Source organism: Penicillium argentinense (genome assembly GCF_028826775.1).
Source record: "Penicillium argentinense strain IBT 30761 chromosome Unknown utg000002l_segment0_segment0, whole genome shotgun sequence".
Classification (NCBI taxonomy): domain Eukaryota; kingdom Fungi; phylum Ascomycota; class Eurotiomycetes; order Eurotiales; family Aspergillaceae; genus Penicillium; species Penicillium argentinense.
This window is the reverse complement of record NW_026622661.1, coordinates 466,354-484,526: the sequence shown is the minus strand read 5'-3', so window position 1 is coordinate 484,526 and position 18,173 is coordinate 466,354. Positions and strand designations below refer to the sequence as shown.

At 49.2% G+C, this 18,173-nt stretch overlaps 7 protein-coding genes across 7 annotated transcripts; 4 read left to right on the top strand and 3 right to left on the bottom strand.

Moving 5' to 3' along the window:
• Window positions 1-540: 540 nt before the first annotated feature.
• On the bottom strand, window positions 541-1,196 carry N7532_001070 (NuoB/complex I 20 kDa subunit family protein; the record flags this gene model as incomplete). The annotated part of the gene is made up of 2 exons (XM_056613564.1): window positions 541-991; window positions 1,039-1,196. 2 exons carry the CDS (start codon window positions 1,194-1,196, stop codon window positions 541-543), a joined length of 609 nt encoding a protein of 202 aa, XP_056478605.1.
• Window positions 1,197-1,454: 258 nt separating this feature from the next.
• N7532_001069 (transcriptional regulator family TF) lies at window positions 1,455-3,703 on the top strand (the record flags this gene model as incomplete). The annotated part of the gene is made up of 6 exons (XM_056613563.1): window positions 1,455-1,588; window positions 1,635-2,417; window positions 2,470-2,536; window positions 2,591-2,777; window positions 2,828-2,984; window positions 3,046-3,703. The coding sequence occupies 6 exons, from the start codon at window positions 1,455-1,457 to the stop codon at window positions 3,701-3,703; spliced, it is 1,986 nt and encodes a 661-aa protein (XP_056478604.1).
• An 842-nt stretch (window positions 3,704-4,545) lies between these two features.
• Window positions 4,546-5,173, top strand: N7532_001068 (uncharacterized protein). Its single transcript, XM_056613562.1, has 2 exons — window positions 4,546-4,592; window positions 4,798-5,173. Exon 2 carries the CDS (start codon window positions 4,992-4,994, stop codon window positions 5,130-5,132), a length of 141 nt encoding a protein of 46 aa, XP_056478603.1. The 5' UTR covers window positions 4,546-4,592; window positions 4,798-4,991; the 3' UTR covers window positions 5,133-5,173.
• A 3,184-nt stretch (window positions 5,174-8,357) lies between these two features.
• On the top strand, window positions 8,358-8,799 carry N7532_001067 (uncharacterized protein; the record flags this gene model as incomplete). Its single annotated transcript, XM_056613561.1, has 3 exons — window positions 8,358-8,408; window positions 8,564-8,634; window positions 8,697-8,799. 3 exons carry the CDS (start codon window positions 8,358-8,360, stop codon window positions 8,797-8,799), a joined length of 225 nt encoding a protein of 74 aa, XP_056478602.1.
• Window positions 8,800-10,133: 1,334 nt separating this feature from the next.
• On the top strand, window positions 10,134-11,358 carry N7532_001066 (uncharacterized protein; the record flags this gene model as incomplete). Its single annotated transcript, XM_056613560.1, has 3 exons — window positions 10,134-10,400; window positions 10,455-10,771; window positions 10,830-11,358. The coding sequence occupies 3 exons, from the start codon at window positions 10,134-10,136 to the stop codon at window positions 11,356-11,358; spliced, it is 1,113 nt and encodes a 370-aa protein (XP_056478601.1).
• A 2,205-nt stretch (window positions 11,359-13,563) lies between these two features.
• On the bottom strand, window positions 13,564-14,616 carry N7532_001065 (uncharacterized protein; the record flags this gene model as incomplete). Its single annotated transcript, XM_056613559.1, has 1 exon — window positions 13,564-14,616. The coding sequence occupies one exon, from the start codon at window positions 14,614-14,616 to the stop codon at window positions 13,564-13,566; it is 1,053 nt and encodes a 350-aa protein (XP_056478600.1).
• Window positions 14,617-16,080: 1,464 nt separating this feature from the next.
• N7532_001064 (FAD-binding monooxygenase) lies at window positions 16,081-17,411 on the bottom strand (the record flags this gene model as incomplete). The annotated part of the gene is made up of 2 exons (XM_056613558.1): window positions 16,081-16,349; window positions 17,204-17,411. 2 exons carry the CDS (start codon window positions 17,409-17,411, stop codon window positions 16,081-16,083), a joined length of 477 nt encoding a protein of 158 aa, XP_056478599.1.
• Between the last annotated feature and the right edge of the window lie 762 nt (window positions 17,412-18,173).

Below are 18,173 nucleotides of genomic sequence, written 5' to 3'. Positions count from 1 at the left end.
CAACACTTGATGAAAAGGTGTAAGAACCCACAAAGGGTGTGCCAAAGAATACGCCCCAGAGACCCCCGAGGGTGCCTCAACAGAGTATACACACGCGCTGTGCAATGCGGTGATGCCCTGTGGCGAATCCGCCCTCATGACCGCGGCTCACCCGAGCAGGTGTGATATAGAGAGGAGAAGAAGAACGGAAGGGAAAGTTGATAGGTAGGTGATATTTATACCTGGGGATGGTCTGACGCTAGTCCGTTTCCAGATGAGTCCAGTCACAACTATAGAATGTGCTAGCAGTGACTGAGGTGTATGCAGGCATCTATAATATAGAATCGAGAGTTTCTACTTTTAACAGTCGATATTGGAGCTGACTTTCACGATTTTCTACTCCCCATTGGTCCTCTTAACGGGGAACAGCTTGGTCAGTAGTTTGATATAGAATTTTAACAATGCTTTAGACATTTGATCCGTAGTTATAGTACAAAACTGAATGAATTGAGCAAACACATGACGGATGAGTGTACAAGGACAGTGATCACTTCCGCATTCTCACCGTCTATACCACATCCTCGTAATCTTCGTCCTCTGCATCTTCTTCTGCAAAAGGAAAATCCCATACAGCAACGCCTCAGGCGTAGGCGGACAGCCAGGCACGTAAATGTCAACAGGAACAATTCGATCGACACCACGAACAACACTATAGCTATAATGGTAATAGCCACCACCATTCGCACAACTGCCCATACTAATTACCCACCGCGGCTCCGGCATCTGGTCATATAGCAACCGCAGCGCCGGAGCCATCTTGTTTACCACTGTTCCCGCCACGATCATCACGTCTGCTTGTCTGGGCGAGGCGCGGAAGATGATGCCGAGTCTGTCTTGGTCGTACCGGGGCATGGATGTATGCATCATTTCGACGCCGCAGCAGGCAAGACCGAAGGAGAGGGGCCAGAGGGAGCCTTGTCGGGACCAGTTGATAAGGTCGTCGGCTTTTGCGCTGCAGGCTGTTAGTGATACTGATGGGCTGGGAAGGAGGTTTCGTACAGGATGTATCCGGCTGCGCCATCTTTCTTGTTTTCAAACGTAGTGAGTGCAGATGTTGAGTGGTTTGGCGTGGAGGATGTGTTGAGGTATCGTGGTAGGAGCGTCCATTGTGCTCGGGTCAATCGAAGGATGCTGCGGGTGGCTGTAGTTGAGGGCATGGTCACCAATGATAATAAAGTCCTGAATGACACAAAGAGCGATGAGCAAAAAAGTATTTCAAGGCGTTTTGCAGTGTTAAGAGAAATATTGTCGATGGCAGCTTCCCAGCAGCGTCGAAACACCAATCATAGATGCAAATTAGCAGCTCAGCTAATCAGCGCGCTGGAAATTCGGCGACTTGGTGGGTCGCAATCCGCCACTTCGCCGATGCAACTTCGCCGAATTTCATCTATCAAAACTATCCTCGCTGTCTGCAAATGCCGCCCACAAAAGTCGCTTGTCGTGTTTGTCACGATCGACGCGTGAAATGTGATCGCCGGGACGGTGCTGCGTGTTCAAATTGTCGGAATGCTCAGGTGGAGTGTGAGGCGATTGTGTCTCGTCGCGGACGGTAGGACTGCAACAAAACTGTTTATAACGAAGCTGACATGAACTAGGAGACGAAAGCTTCCTCTTTTGCCTTCAGTATCTGTTTCGAACAGTAACTCGCTTCCAATTGCTTTTGAAGCCTCGTCACGCAGGGCAATAGCCCCGAATTTTCCGATCGACTCCGATGCCCAACACGATCGAAATACCCAACAGGAACCATGTTTCCCAACTCGCAGTCCCAGCGGCAAGACCCCCTACGTCGGTGACTCTTCGAATCTAAACTATCTAATCCAACAATTCGGAAACCCCTTCAAGGGCACGACAGACGCCCGTCCGCTCCAAGACCGTCTGCAGAGTGCAATGCTAACACGACTTGGACAGTCAACGGCACAGGAAATCAAGCAAATTAACACGTCAACAATGAACAGGCTCAAGGTGGATGGAGCATTTGACTTGCCCTCTCAAGAAACTAGCGCAGCTCTGCTAGACGCCTACTTCAACTATTCACTCGCAGCCATACCCATCCTCGACAAAGAGCGATTCCTCACATCGGTACAGGAAGGCTCGTTTTCACATCTTCTTCTGAATGCAGTCTACCTCGCTGCTACCTGCTACTGCTCAGACAACGTCATTGCAAATGCCGGGTTCGTGTCTCGCTACGCTGCGAGTCTTTCCTTCTATCGCAAGGCCAAGGCGTTATATGATGCGGGCTACGAGTCGGATGCCATCACGACGATCCAGGCGACGTTCTTTATATGCCATTGGTGGAGTGGGTTGCTCGAACACAAGGATCCGTGGTATTGGCTTGGGATCTCGGTGGGTATTGCGCTGGCTTTGGGTATGCATCAGGAGTGAGTTCTCCCGTTCTCGTAGGGAATGAAACGTTGGGCTGAAGTGTGCTAGGAGATCGTATTTGCGGCTGGATGAGCGAGATCGCAGGCTGTGGAGGCGAATTTGGTGGATGGTCTATGTGAGTCGATTCCTCGGCCCTTCGAGATGAATCCAGGTTTTAATGGCTGGCCAGGCGATGGATATTCACTTGTCCATGCTGCTTGATCGTCCTCCTCGAGTACAGGGGAGGCTATGCAATGTGCCGCCTCTGTCAGAGGCAGACGTTGAACGAGTCTCGGAATCGCAGTTGAAAACGTCTGCTGTGACTTCGATCGACGAGGATCTATTCATGATATATGCGGTGCAGCTAGCCAGTATAGGTATCAACCTCAACCTCTTTCTTCGGTTGATAACCTGTTAACTTCTCAAGTTGACCAATTCTTCACGATCAAATCCGACGAACACGGCCAATCGCAAGACATCTGTCTCGAGCAGATTTCGTTGTGGTCGTCCTCGCTTCCGCCAGAGTTCAAGTCATTGTCGACGAATAGCAGTACGTGGGCTATCCTGACGCAAATACTATACCAGTAGGCAGTCCCTTTTTACATCACCACGCCCCGTTCTGGTTCCTTATGCAACTGTCTCCAGGGAATATCGACTCGTGCTTCACCGTAGCAACCCTCGATTCTCGCAGGAAACAGGACCCGGTACACCGACCTTTGCAATCTGTACGGAGATTTCTCATATGCTGGAGATTATTATGGCCAATAACATGGTCTATGCGGCTGCTGCGAGCATGTACGCTCCTCTCTCTGCCTCACATCTTCCCGGACCCTTTCTGATGATGTCTCCTGACAGAATTGCCCCCACCCTGTCCGTCCTCGCAATCCACATCGTCAATATTCACCGAGGAGATGCCGGCGTCCGCATGATCTCCGAACACCGAGCCCGCTTCTGCATGGCTATTCTTGACAAGCTGCAGGATCGATTACCCGTCGTCGCTGCGTTCTACCCTATCTACGAAGCCCTTCTCAAGCAATTCTCCACTGCCGGTGATACGTGCGAGAATACTGATGCTTCTGATCAAAGGGAAACAGAGCAAACGGTGGAGGGTGGTTCTCTGAGGAATGATGAGCCGGGAGGTTCACTGAATACGGTTCCTGCAGATGGTTCGCTTGAACGCGTGTTGCAGGAAAATATGAATGGGACATTTCCATTTTCGTTCCCATTTGGAAATCTCTTTGAGGAGATCTTTCTTGGTTCGGATGAGCAGCTGTGGCAGGCTCGTGAAGATGATGCTCTGTAGCATTGCTTTGAATTGGGTGTCTTAGTCTCGCAAACTACGTCTTTACCGTTGTGTGTATCTTGGGTATAGCAGACTTCATTTGTTCTTTTCTGTGCCAGGAGGCTTCGGTGATTATTCCCTCTTGGTTCTTCGAAACTCTGGCCGCTAGGTCTCCCAGTAAGACTATTGTTTCACGACCATGTTGAATCTCCTTCACGAATACTGTGTAGATTTGTTATCCATTATAATAATGTAAACCATAGAATAAAGAAGTCAGATGAAAATATTATTATTTGACAAGGACTATTTCCTTCCTTTCTTTCTTCAGCTCTTAAGAGCTGGCTGTTGCTTTTTCGACTACAGTTTATCAAAGGCAGGCTCTAACCCCCCCCCACATCCTGGTGACATGAAATACCCTGTGTGGTGAAACGTCCACCAGGTAGCTGCACATTCGAGCACCATTACTCCCAATCCACATATTGAATATTATGTGAGAGCAGCAGAAACAATAATTATTTGATTTTTTATTCGACACTTTTTCAAACAAAGACTACAAACTGTTAAAGTGGTAAGTGGTGAATTACATGACGACAAGCACTACTAGTAAATCCGCTGTTCACTACTATGACACCGAGATTCACAAGACCTCGAGAATTAGTTCATCGTAGTCGTAACTCTAAGGATTATCATCTAATACCCGTTTTGCTGGGGAGATAGCGCGGCAATTGCGACCGGTGCGAATGCACAGAATTTGCCCCCTATCAGGAGAGGAACATCAAAAACCACGGCCCTCGCGTACCCGCCTTTATTTCTGGACGACATTGCGGGAGGGGCCGGTAAGATGCTTAATCACATTGAAAACAATGGCATGGAAGACCGATATGTCACCGGATATCCACTCCGTCCCCTAGTACGCACTCAACGCCAAACGGGGCGACGGCCAGGGGCCAGGGGATAGTTAAGGTGCTCGAGACGCTGACCAAAATCAACATCGACACAGGCCGCCTGAATGAGCGAATCGACACTATAGAACGACAACGAGCGCATTATCGACGACTTTATGCACACTCCCCCAAAGCGAATTCTGCGGCAGCGTGGCGCAACTTCTGAGCTAGAGAATGGCAGCGCGACCTGGCCAAGGCTGCGGCGCCCAACACGCGGGGCACCGGCACGTCGTCTCCAGGAGTACCGGAAATCGAACTACATGAGGACCGCGAGGTCATTGTCAAAGTCGGACCAAACCGTGAACAAATCCGTGGATTGACGCCAAAGGATCTGGTTGAACGGGCAGAACGACAAAGGGCGACAAATGCCCGGCAGAAGAATTCCGGAGTACTGGCTGGACAAGGCTCATTCGTCGGAGCCCGAAAATTGCCCTCGGGCGACGTGGCGATGGTGGCCAACAGTGCCGCAGGGGCAGAGGTCCTCCGCAAACATCCCGCGTGGTTGACAGTTTTTGGACCAGGCTCGGCGATCCAGGAGCCATTATAGGGAGTCGTGGCGTACCATATTTCTGTGAAGTCGATGGATATTACTTTGGAGACGATGGCTGACGTTGCAACTGAGCTGCTCAGGCAGAACAATTGGGGCGAAGACTCTAAGATCCAGTATCTCGGATGGCTGACACGTCCGCGTGAAAGGGCGGAGGGCTCCATTCTGATCGAGTCCACCAGCCCAGTCGTGGCTAATCCCGCTATCATCCCCGGGGTAGTGTGGGGTAAGCAAATCCATAATGCATCACAATTCTGCCGCGAGGGGCGGATGAAGCTACGCAGGAAATGCCAAAAGCCGGGGCATATCCAGTCACACCTTTCCAACGTCTTCAAATATGGCCACTGCGACGGCGGAGACCCGACCTAGGAGTGTCCGTCGACAAAGGGACAGGTGTTGATACCAGTCAAGTGCGCTAGTTGTGGCGAGGACTATCGTCCTGCAAGTCGAGAGCGTCTAGTGGAGATTGCGGCGATAAATAAAGCTAAACAAGCACTGGCCGACTTCCCTATATACCACCGTGTCCCACCATATTTTCGGATCACAGCAAGTACCGACACAGCAACAACCTCACTTAGCTCAAACCTCACCGCAGCGGACGGAATGGAAGGGTCGACACATGCCCCAGAGAGACAACGGGAAGAGGAATTCTCAAGGAACCGCCAGCGAACTGTGATCGACCTAGAGGCTGCACCAGCGGAAATAGAGACATCGCTAGAGGAGCCCACTAAACCCACCCAACCCAAAAGAGGCCCTGGCTACCCAAAAGGTTCAAGGACCAAGCAAAAAGCTTCCAAGACACCACTGATACCGCTGGCAGGCTAACGGTCAACAAGGTTCTAAGTGGCTTCGCAAAGAGCGACACATAATGAAGCCAATTCAAAAAGGCGCCGCACAGGTAAGCCGGGTGACGATATAGATGAGCAGCCAGATGACAATGATTGGTTCAGCATCCAGCTCACCCCAGCTGATTTCCCCCAAACCAACACTCAGAAGGATAGCCTTGAAGACCGACTTTCTCAATTCATCAGCGAACTCACCACCAGCTGTTGAAGCGTTATCTCGTAAAAGACAATAGCAAGATGGCGGGGTACTCACGTAAAAATAAAATGTCAAAAAATATGACTTGGGAGGCAGCAAATGCAACGGATCGGCCACTAAAACGAATCGGTCACTTAAGACACTGGTTGAGCGAGAGGTTCAAGGAGACAAGCGGGCTTCCTGAGCAAAAACGCCCTCCTCTCTGTAATTATCCTCTGAACAATGTAGAAAAGAAGCGCTTTTGACCTTGACTTGGCCAGCAACATTGGACTGAGCAGGGAACCCTGTTTAGGAGACGTGAATACCACGACCGAAGGCACGTCCAGTGCGGCACCATGTCCGTGGCCGCCGATTATTGGCTGCAGGTTGGCAAATCATCAGAGCCTGGTGACCACTACAGCATTAGCGTGACCCTGTTACAAGATGTCTGCGCTGAAGCCGCACTAACGTGACAAAGTACGAGCGGCTGCACGGCGAACCCAATTCATATTTCGAGAGGAAATCTTGGCAAGCACCAAATGGTCAGGGTCCAGCCTCTAAGTAGCGCCTGGTTTTCTCTGTGACCTTAAACGGAATAGGAACACGAACGTATACTACTTGATCCCTGCGATTACCCAGGATGATCCTTGTGACCACCAAAGCGAACTTCCCTGACCGCCATAACAACACGGACACCTACACGGAGCCCCATCCAACCAAAAGACGTCCGACAGGGCCAATCCACGATACTACATCCCTGCTTAGATATGTTTTTCTGGGATTGGGGGGGGGGGGTGAGGGAGGGGGTTGCCGCCGCCAAATGGTGAAGGCAGGAGGACACGAAAAACTGTAGGCAGCGAATGACTCGAATTGACTACCTCGATGTGTGGAAAGATAGGGGTGGCTCGGCCCCGAGGAGTCCATGACATGGCCACTCCAGAATGGATTTTTCCTGGGAACGACTTCTTGGCCACGTTATCGTGCTTGCAGAGTGCGGAATTGATCGGTTAGTATGACTCTCACCCTGTGAGAGCACAAGCAACCTTGCGCATTTGGCCCCAATAATCCCGACACTCTCTGGGAGTCTTGCTTTGTTGGCTTCAGGAACAGAAGTGGTTGCGGCCAGTATGAATCGTCGACCGCCTTTGAATGGCTCGCTGATATTTCGAGTTAAATACAGTTTCTTACGAGAATAATTTACATACCTGCCTCGTACGTGTAAGAATGAGTCGTATGGACAAGAACCTTCCATTCAAATGCACAGTTGAAACAAGAACAGTAGCCCGTCGATTTGCCAGAGAATCCACCTGCCGCTCAGATTTCACCCAAAGCACGAAAAGGAATCAAGGTGCGACGGGGAGGAACGCACGCTCACAAAGTTAGACTCTTGTGCCCCTTGAAACCAGGTGCCACGAAACAATCTGTGCGCCACTGGTCGCTCTCGTGCGTATCACAGCCCCAGTTTCTAGGGCTGGATGGAGCGATCGTCTACCAGATCCTTCCCCGTTCCAATGAGAAGATCTACGGGTGGGTATTGGCGCTCCTGGAGGTAGTGGAGGGGCGATCTGCGCTGGTATCCAGACAACTGAGAGGCCCACGCGCCTGGGCCGTCGCTCTCCTTTTTTTAAACGATTAATCGCACCACGTACTCACCACTGGCTGTTGGAGTTTCTTTTCCTATTTTTGGTCGGAATTGCACGGGATTGTTAATTACATTGTTCTAGCGTTCGGAGTCTGTTCCTCAGTTTCTACGATTCCACCGTCAAGATGCCGACCGATGAGGAAATCGCAGTCGTAAGTGCTACCTGAACGAATTGACTTATTCACGGTAAATTAACCAACCAGACTAGCCATGGTCGTACACATACAAATCTGTGCGTGTACGGTCATAACCAATGGAGACTTCAGATTCTTGGTGATTGGTTATGGTAAATTGGTCACAAGCTGTTCCGACAAAATTAGACTCGTCGACTCGCGGTGTTTGGGCCAAAATACTTGTGGGGCGCGACTGAACTATGACTCGGATCGTCAAATCATAATGAAACAATCCATTCCTTGTCCCACTTAAATTACCCCTCATCCCGCAATCCCACTTTCTTTCTCTTTCCTCCATCTACCTCCACTGTCAGCAGCTTCCTTGATAACCTCTCAGTATTCTGTCAACATGTCTTCCAACCAGGGATACAACATTACCAACTCTGGCACGAACAGCCAGGTATGTCACATCAAACCCTTAAGTTCTGCCTTGTTCCTCGTTTTTCATGATCTGCCACGAGTGCTCTTGCAGTACGCATAGGCTAGCATGGATAGGATCTTGCATGTTAGGTACTAGATATGGAATATTGGATATAGTACTGACTTAAGGATCAGGGTAACCACTACTGCTCCCGCGACTACGGCTCCAGCGCCTCGAATTCGAATAGCTACCATTACTCGAACTCGTAAGATGGACCTGCTCCCTTGGCTTGACTTTTCCTATATATGCATTGACCGTCGATCCTAGAAACGGCTCTTATTACTACTCTAACCCAAATGGGAGCACGTACTACAACAATGGACACGGGAGCTCGACCTATACTGCTCCCTCAGGCTCCGGGAAGAAATAAGTCCAGCTAAACTAAGGGAATTCGCTTGGTTGACGACTATAAGTGTAGCTATGAATATTGTAGTGGGGGATTGCCAGTCAACCTTGCGATTTCCAAAGAGGAGGTTCTGCCTTTGTGCCTGGCTACTGTGGCATCTTCGCCCGAGTGCAATCATGAGGTTCATCTCGACGATAGTACTAGACTTAGTTTCTGGACACACCCCGAGGAAATGAAGAGTTATTGAACACTTGCATGATATCTGCCATCAACCCATCGCAGCCATTACTACCGCAGGGTTACGAGTTCTGTTTGGTGGCTGGTTTCTCTTGCTCCCGTGGATAGGCCACTACAGCTGGCTGCCACTGCATTCCTCCCTCCTCAATATCTAAATTTCATTGATGATAATTACACTGTGCCTTATACTCGTAGAGCAGAGCCATGGTAACTGTAGCAAGTAAAATTTCTATTCTCCCCAGTAGACCTCGCCATATTGCTTTTTTGGGTATCCTACTGGTACCCGCGAACCTGCCAAGAACCCATCAGCCCGTATATTACGGAATAACAGTTGTAATACTACCTGTAACGCATATAATATGTGTAATATGGTATATATTACCTGTATTCAAATCTCTTGGCGGGTTTTGGGTCAAGGGTCGAAACCCAGCCCGCGATTTTGGCGAGGTCTACTCCCCAGTAAGCGTTCTATTCTCAGCATCATTCCCACTATTCCCTCGTCGCTGGGAGCCATGCCCTCATTCAGAGAGTAGCGCCCCGCTGGAAGAGATTGGCCATTAAGCTAGTGACGGCGTAGGAGCTAATACGCACGTTCCAGCTTGCCCAGGCCGTTGGAGTCGCCGGCTCAAGGGTGTGGGGTTAGGTCCCGGGATGGTCGATCAGCGGTCGGCTGACTGAGTTGGTGGCGAGTGATGCCGCCGTAGTCGAGTTGCCGTAGGCGATGGTGAGGATCAACGAGAACCAGGTGCATCAACGACCAGGAGAGATTGTTCCAGTGGGATTAGCGGCGGTCCAGGAGGTTGAGCTAAAGCTATGACAGACTACGAGTCTGAGGCAGGGTTTAGTATTCGCCGTATTCTATCGACCCCCATAGAATAGGGACCACTCAGAATAATTTATATACACTCCTGACTTGACTCTATCTATTGCTTAGGCTATCACAATGGGTGGATGGAGGACATGTTGATTTGATCTGTGACATGATCCAGGGGTAATAACAGCTCGTGGGGGGTCGACGCGTTCTGACGCGACCCACACTTTTTAGCGCCGCGAAATCCCCCTGACTCTTGCAGTTTAATTTTTGACTCCTGAACTGTTAACACTTCTGACCACTTCACACCATGCCACCCAAAAGAAAATCCGATGGCGCCGCGGCATCCACCACTAAAAAGGGCAAGAAAGCTAGTCCTGTGCCGGACGAGGACCTGTCGCTCTCACGACACCCGCGCTGGGCAAAGGTTTCTGCCTCCGGAAACTCGGACGCAGCGTACCGCGAATTACTGCGTGATCCTGAATACGCATACGCGTGGCTCACTGCGTGTAAGCAGCTATTAGAGAACGGCACTCTAGAAGGAGAGGATGACGAAGACGACGAGGATGAAGAGGGGGTTGGTATCGCTCACTTATGGCAACCGATCATGATGCTGATAGCGTGTTCACAGAAAAACGATCCACATTGTGACGGGGGCGCCACCTGCCCTTGTATGGACCCGGTCGCTGAGCATCCAGAAGCCAAGTATTGTATCTCCCGTGCTGGCATGCAGCGATTCAACATGGTCAGGGAAATGTTCCAATATCGAGACCCTGATACCTTCGGAATGTACACCTTCAACGATGCGTCCGCTTATGGGCTACTCGAGGTCATGGAAAATCAGATTTTGGACTTCGAGGAGGCACATAAGAACTGGAAGGCACAATGGGCTGTGTGCGAGGCCGTGGCTATGTACATTGGAGCCGACGAATTTCCTGCGCTGGGACAGTATGTATTTGTCTCCATAACCTCTCAAACTGGGTGCTAATCTATTCGATGAATACAGTGTCGACGATCCCGACACGCGAGAGAAGTTCCTAGGTCTCCTCGGGAAAATGTTCCTTACTATGCTCGACAAACTTGCGAGTATGGATCTCCTAAATACAGACTCAGAGGTCAAGGACCTGGCTGTAGTGATGACTATGTTTGTCCAGAATTCTCAGAAACTGGGCCAATATGGCCTTTATTTCCCTGAAGACTTTCCGATCAATGTCCTTGCCTATGCCCTCAAGCATGATATTGTTCTGTCGGAGCTGCTTGAAGTTGACAAATTTGTGAAGGATCACTCTGAAGAAGCAGCTGGTGTGAGCCTTCCTGCCTTGGATTCTAATCGCAATGACCCCTGGAAATTTGCAGATGCACTCAAACAATACCGCTCATCGAAACGCCCAAACAAGATGGGCGGGGATGCGTATGATATTACGACTTGGACTTCGGCTAAGCGCAAAGCGAACGCTTTTGATAAGAGGAATGATCCCTGTCCTAAGCACATGATCGACGCGCTCAAGAAGGGAATGTTTATTGGACTTGGTTAATTGAGATGGATTTATTCATCTGAATATCGAATTAATGGCATGATATAGTTGTACATCGGCTGACAAATTGATCGAAGTGTTTTCATCCGAATTTGAATTACCTTGATGTTGGTAGATCTACGATGGCTTACTCATATATGTCGTCAACCTCGGTTAATCCCAACGTATTTTGTCAGGTTAAGGAATTGAGGTACTGGCTAGTACTGAAAATGTCTAATAAAATCAGATGATTGATTGAAGGCGTTAAGATCGGTTAAGCGATCTCAGCGGTCCCTTTTGATTGAACCGTGGCTTGTTATGAAACCATACTAAGTATATTTCTAGTATCGGATAGGAGTAGGCCTCTGCACCCGACCGAAAAGTCTGCAACAAAGACCGCACCGGACTGCACCGCGCGGTCTTTGACCCTAGACCTTGAGACCGCTGGGCGGTCCTACCTTTTTAGGGACCGCACCACTGCGGTTTGGTGCGGTCCTGCGGACCTGCAAACAAGCAAAACATCTCAAAACCTGAGTCGTGCTTAATTTATGTAGAAGCCACCTGTATTTTTGAGTATTTTGTTTTCAACTTCTTTTTGTAGCACGCCAAAATGATGCTCCCGATCTTACGCTTCGATGCGGCGTGGCCGGCCACTCGTGTCACCACCTAAAGGTGAAGGTATAAATTGGCATTTGATGGTGCTTCAGCTTCGAATACCCCGGTTTTTATGTGCCAGCTAGTATCTCTGCTAGACCAATGTGTGAAGTGGCAAACGTACTACTTGCAGAGCCAGTTGATCGTACGCCGCAGTCGGTGGATCTTTATGAGGTCTTAGATAGGAGATGATGAAATAGCAGGTTTGAGAGCAGACGGATAATGTGTAGATCAGGAAACATAGCCAAAGTCTCCCATTCACGTACTTCTTCACCGGGCGCTCTACGTCTCGCATAGATTATCTCAATTTTAAATCTACAATTACCCAGCACCTAGCTCGCTTCGTGTACATACTACAGAATAGGCACAAACACTGCTACAGCAAATGGCACAGATCCAAGCTATTCAGGACGAAGAAAGAGAACGGCGCACCCTGCAAGAGGCCGCTCAAGAAGAACTTCAAGGCAATTTTGGACCACCAAGTCTCTCTTCTGGGGTTCCGTTTGTTCATGTTCTCTCAAAAAGGGTGAAAAGGTGGTCGTGTTCTTTAGTGCCATCTTTTCTGAACTTGCATAGATATAGGCACATTGATCCAATGGGGGGTAAAACATATACCATCCACTCGCAGTTTATCTTCCATCTGTATCTGCCATGCAGGCTATTCGCTGGTTGATCCTCCGAACATTCGTGGGTTCGGTAGGGTCGCCCTTGGTCGACTAGCAACGACCGGTTCGCTATTTCTTCTAGTTTTGCTATTTCCGTTTTCTCGATGTCAGGACCGGCGGTGTTGGTCGTCTCAGGTTCGGTTCGTGGGTGTTCCGACATCGATTCGCTAGGCGTACGCGCTTGAGCTTGTAGCGCCTCGTCTATCTGACTGAAACGTTGATTAGCGCTAACCATCATCGCTGACATCATGGCTTCGATATTTGCCATGGTATTATTCGCTGATTGAGCCACAGGGGCTCCGCTCGATTGTTCGTTCGACATCATTTCGGTGTCGTCTCGTTGGGGGTTTTTCGCTGATACTCTATGGGTAAGAGGAAGCTTCAGATATGTGAAGGGCAACGGCCGAATTGATGTAATTAAGCGATGCAAACTTGCTGTTTATCTGAAGCTCAATGAAAGAAAACACAAGGGGCATCTAGCGGTGAACTGGATAACCCAGAAGCTTTGCCATATCCTGGGCTTCAGCCCGTTATAGGTGGGAACAGAATGAGAGACGCTAGATAACGACCTCAGTGGACCTCCAGTGGAGAGAAGATAATCTGTTCATAGCCCTTGGTGACACCTTTTCTACCGGCTATGAACAGATTTCAAGGGAGTTGTGTCTCATGACGTATATCCCCAGTACGAGGCCTGTTCGGATCCAAAGAGTACTCACCGAGTCCGTGGCAGCGTTCCTAGTGGCATCATGGCTTTCTTTAAATTTTTTTCTTTTTTTCTTTTTTTCTTTTTTTCTTTTTTTTTTGGATATATTAAGGAGAACTGACTATTGCAACCTCGTTTGCTGTCCAATTACAGTAACATATTTTGTACCGCCCATTCCAAAGCATCTATCAGTAACAGCAGACATCATTGCTGAACACCACCCTGGTCATTATCATTTGCATCGTCGTGATCATAACCATCCTCGTCCTCATTCGAGTCACTCTGTTCCCCTTGATTCTCGGTCATACTATTCGCTGCCAAATGCCTAAGAGCCTCCACAAAAGTCGGCCCCAACAACCGTTCAAGATAGTCCAGCTCCCCTTCAGGCCCAGGTGAAGAAGAGCTGACCGCATATTTTGCATGGTATTCCTCCCATTCATCTGAGACCCTGAAGTCCAACGTCACCGATCGCTCCAATCCGCGAACACCCTGATGAGAAACTAGCATCCAGCGATCAGGCTCGACAGTAATAATATTCCAGGACCTAGCCCACAACGAGTAGTTGTTCTGGAATGCATTCTCCGGCTCTTCACGATCCCAATTCTGAAAAGACGGCTGATAGAATTCTGATCTGAATTCCTTCTGCAATTTCGGAAGATCTTTCCTGAGCACAAATTGTCTGCAATAGACAATGATCCTCTTCAACGCCTTTTGTTGCCTAATAGTAGCCAACAGGACCTTTGCAAACGCTGCAAGTGTTATTTCGGTGAAAGAATCCGCGCCCCCTACAGCATCTTCTCGAGGTTTCAATGTTTTCCACATATCATAACTCCCGGTTGGCCGAAGGACCAGTTCCTCGAGGTTGCGAAGCCCAAGCTTGACGAAATCAAAATCAGGAATGGCAAACAGCCAAGTATGTTCCCCTCGACACATCTCATCCACGTAGGAGCAGATAGTGACTGATTTGATGGCCTGGAGTAGATCAGGCTTCAGTTTGGAGCAGCATTCCGCGAAATTCAAGTCTCCCCCGAAATCCAGAGGATACGAAACGCATGAGAATGCCAAAAATTGTGCTTCCTTGTAGATCTGGCGACATGTATGGAGTGGTCTAAGAAGATCTGAGGGGAGCGATCCATAGTGGCTTGGATGATCATCTTCGGTTGGAGTAAAAGCATTACGGTAAATGCGCAAACGAATCTCTGGGGGAAGAGCCAGAAGAGGGCTGGCAAATGGGGTTTGTTGGGTTTGGTCTGTCATGTTGCTTGAAATGGTTGTTGGCTCGGATTTCACTTTTCATGGGGCCGCCCACGGCTCTCGGTAGGTAACTACCCCTCAGTTACAGGCACATTCGTCTCAACTCCTCCTCACGGTTGCGGAACTACGTATGTCCGTGGTGCTAAGAATAGCAACCAACCCAACCAGACGATGGGCTTGTCTTGATGACGCCATAAAATATTTTCGAATTCGATATAGGCCCTATAAAGACCTTTGAAATCGAATGCGAATAAAGAAAATCCATATTCGATCCCACCCCTATATTTGCTTAGATACATTGCCTAGTTATGATGCACACCATTCAGTGGTGTCTCGACATTACGAGAACAGGGGAACCCAAAGGGTCGGCGGAAGAATGGACCAACCCGATCCGTGTGGGGGGAGGGTCCGAGCGGGCGACGCGCAATAGGGCATCCTACAAGCCCGCATCAGGTCCGGAAGGCAAAGGTAAGAGAGGTATGATAACACGCGACAGCGCATAGGCAAAAGGTGGGGCGGTTGAGGGGTGGGTGATTCCAAAGGAGCTGGGATCTCGAGATTGACATGTAGTGGCAGTATCGTTCTACTATTCCCTATTGTCAATTGGGACGAGCCCCTGATCCCAATTCTCTACATCCTGATTCGCCGATGGTGCGCACCTCGTGGTGCGTCGCTCTGCAGCACGTTCGTATCCTATTATTGCCTCGAGCATCCTGGTAGGAACACCGGCAGAAGTATGGACAGGTCAAGTATATAATTGCTTTTTAGAGGGTCGCTATCACTCACTGGACGCGCCGCGTACACGTCCTAATACCTCATAGCGATGTTCAGGGGCTCAATATTCAAATCACTCGAGCCCCCGCCTCCCTAGTATCTATCCTATTCCTCGACTTCCCTTTGACCGTCTACCGACGCGCCACTATAGAGCTTTTTATCTTTAATACGACCCATCGTGTAACGGATCAGATCCTGATCTATTGCCCAGGCCAAGCCTGTACGATGTGATCTATCAACTCCCTAGGATTTAGTCACCGCTGGTTCTCCCGCCCCCTATTTCTAAACTTTCCCAAGCTTGAGATAACCTGCATGTTGGCACCGTTCAATTGAACCAATTCGGCCGTAGCCCTTCACACTGTGGATGAGCGAAGGATACGCAAAATGCTATAGATACAGGTCGGGGTTGTGAAGACTCTACATTTCCCGTGTTGATTTAGGAAGTCTAAAGAATTTTGAGACTAGTCAGTGTTTCGGGATGTTCACATCTAGACAGATCTACACATGCTTCTAGTGCCAGTCAATTCATCGCTTCTGCCTCTTTATATTTCCCTTGGCCTTCGAGCGCTCCCCTAAGGTGACTGACAGTGTTGAGCGTGGAGGGATGGTCGTGTCCAAGCAACTTCCCTCGTGCTTCCAACGCCCGTCAATGCATCGTTTCCGCCTCTTCATATTTCCCTTGGCTGGCGAGCACTAAGCAAGGTTATCGACACTGGTGAGCGTGTCAGGATGCTCGCGTCCAAGCACCTCTTTATATCCTTCTAGTGCCCGTCGATGCATCGCTTCTGCCTCTTCATATTTCCCTTGGCTGTCAAGCACCAAGCCAAGATTACTGACACTGGCGAGCGTGGAGGGATGATCTGGACCGAGGGTCTTCTCATAGCCTGCTAGTGCTCGTTGGTACATCTCCTCTGCCTTCTCCAGCTTCCCCTGATCGTAGTAGAGAAGACAGAGCTTGTTGACTGTATCAAGAGTGAACTGAATATCAAGAGCTCCGCTCTTGGTGTGGACACCAGCCCCTCAATCTAGTAGAATATGCACCAATTTTTCATGGTCTCGATGTGACGCTGCCTGGAGTGCATTGCCATAGAACCCACCCTCCGTTTCATCACGACAACGATAATAATGCGGCCGCATCTATCAATTTACATCGTAGCAACGATCGCAAGACACTTGATCAATGTCTGATGACGACTAAAATCAGGCTGCTCACTCTCATAATCCACGTCCGAGAAATAGACATGACCAGATTCACCCCACCATCAAGCCGTCGTAGAAGTAAATTTCAGGAAGGTCAATCAGACGAGCCTTGGGGATGAGGACGCGCCATGCTGTATTTCCAGTCAAGCGAAGCATATGGTCGGGAAAGAGATGTTTTCTCACGACCTATACAGCTCAAAAATGTTAGTCAATCAAGCAGACGGAGAACATGGGAAGGCTTGCTCCGACGCCCAGAATGAATCCCATCAGCCCCAACCACTAGGTCTGCAGTCACTTCCGTTTGGTCTTGGAATAACAATCGTACCCCGGAGCCCCCCCCCCCCCCCCCCCCAGGTCTTCCAGGTATACAAGCTTTTCGTTGAATCGGATAATTCCCTCGGGTACCTTTGCCAGAAGTGCCGACTACAATCGAGTCCTACGGGCACGGATAGGCCCGCGATTCTCGACATCCGATTTTTCGGGGCGCTCAATCACACTGAACACTTTACCGGTGTATGCATTTCTGAAATAGTTAGTATAAATTGTCAAAACATTGATGCTGAGAGTTTGTCAATGTAGATACGCGCTCACCGTTGATGAGTGTTAGACTGAAAACCTTTAACGCCCTGGCTTGCACCCAGCAGATCCAAAACCTTCCACGCATTGGCACCGAGACTTATACCAGCGGCAGCTTCGCGAGGTTCGGAATTATTTTCGTAAAGCGTCACCTGGAGAAATGGTAATTGGGCGAGGGCTATTGCGGTTCCCAATCCGCCGGCACCGCCGCCAATTATAGCCACGGAGATGAAAGGCTGCTCGGCCATGCCTGCTTCGGATCCGAAATATCAGATTAAGATGATTGTTTCTTTTGACAAGTGGCCCCTCATAATTCGCTCGTCTCGTTTATGTAGAAGTCCGAGCCGAGACGTCAGTCGATGTCTAAATGGTCACATGGCACGTCATTCAGAGCCTGCATGTCTCATGAGCTAGTCGGTTCTTCTTCGGACTTTGGGTACTCATTGGTGATAAATATCCGATGAATGTTGAGCTTGCGGTATGCTGCACGTTTCTTGTGCCCCTATGTACACTGTACCCGTATTTGGATACTTTGTCTTCTTCCTATTATTGATATCACGATGCATAGTATAAAGGAGACATCAATGGCGGTGAATAATATTTGAGTACGATTCGGCGCAACTAGAAAAATCATGGGACGAGCCTCAGCTACGGAAAATATCGGATGATTGAATTTCAGATTAGAAAGGTACCATCGGCCTCAGTGAACACGCGCTCTTGCTCTCATTATACCACCCAACCAGAGTCTTGCTAATAATATACCCAGCACTTCGTAAATACCATGACGTTAAGGTGCTCCAAAGGCCTGATGAATATTGATGGTGAATATTGATGCCTTATGTGCACTAGCCTCTCCCGGCCCTTTATTCCTCGTAGCAGTCAGGTACTATACTCTGTTGTTCAGAAAGTTCTGGACCAGGTGCTAGCCGAATCTTTGAACTAGGTCACTCATAACATCAATTACCCTATTGAGTCCATTAGTGTGGGGCATTAAGTCTGTTGAAGGAAAG

Excerpts from the sequence above, each read along its gene's own strand:
- N7532_001068 (XM_056613562.1), top strand. The coding sequence starts at position 4,992 with ATGCCCGGCAGAAGAATTCCGGAGTACTGGCTGGACAAGGCTCATTCG.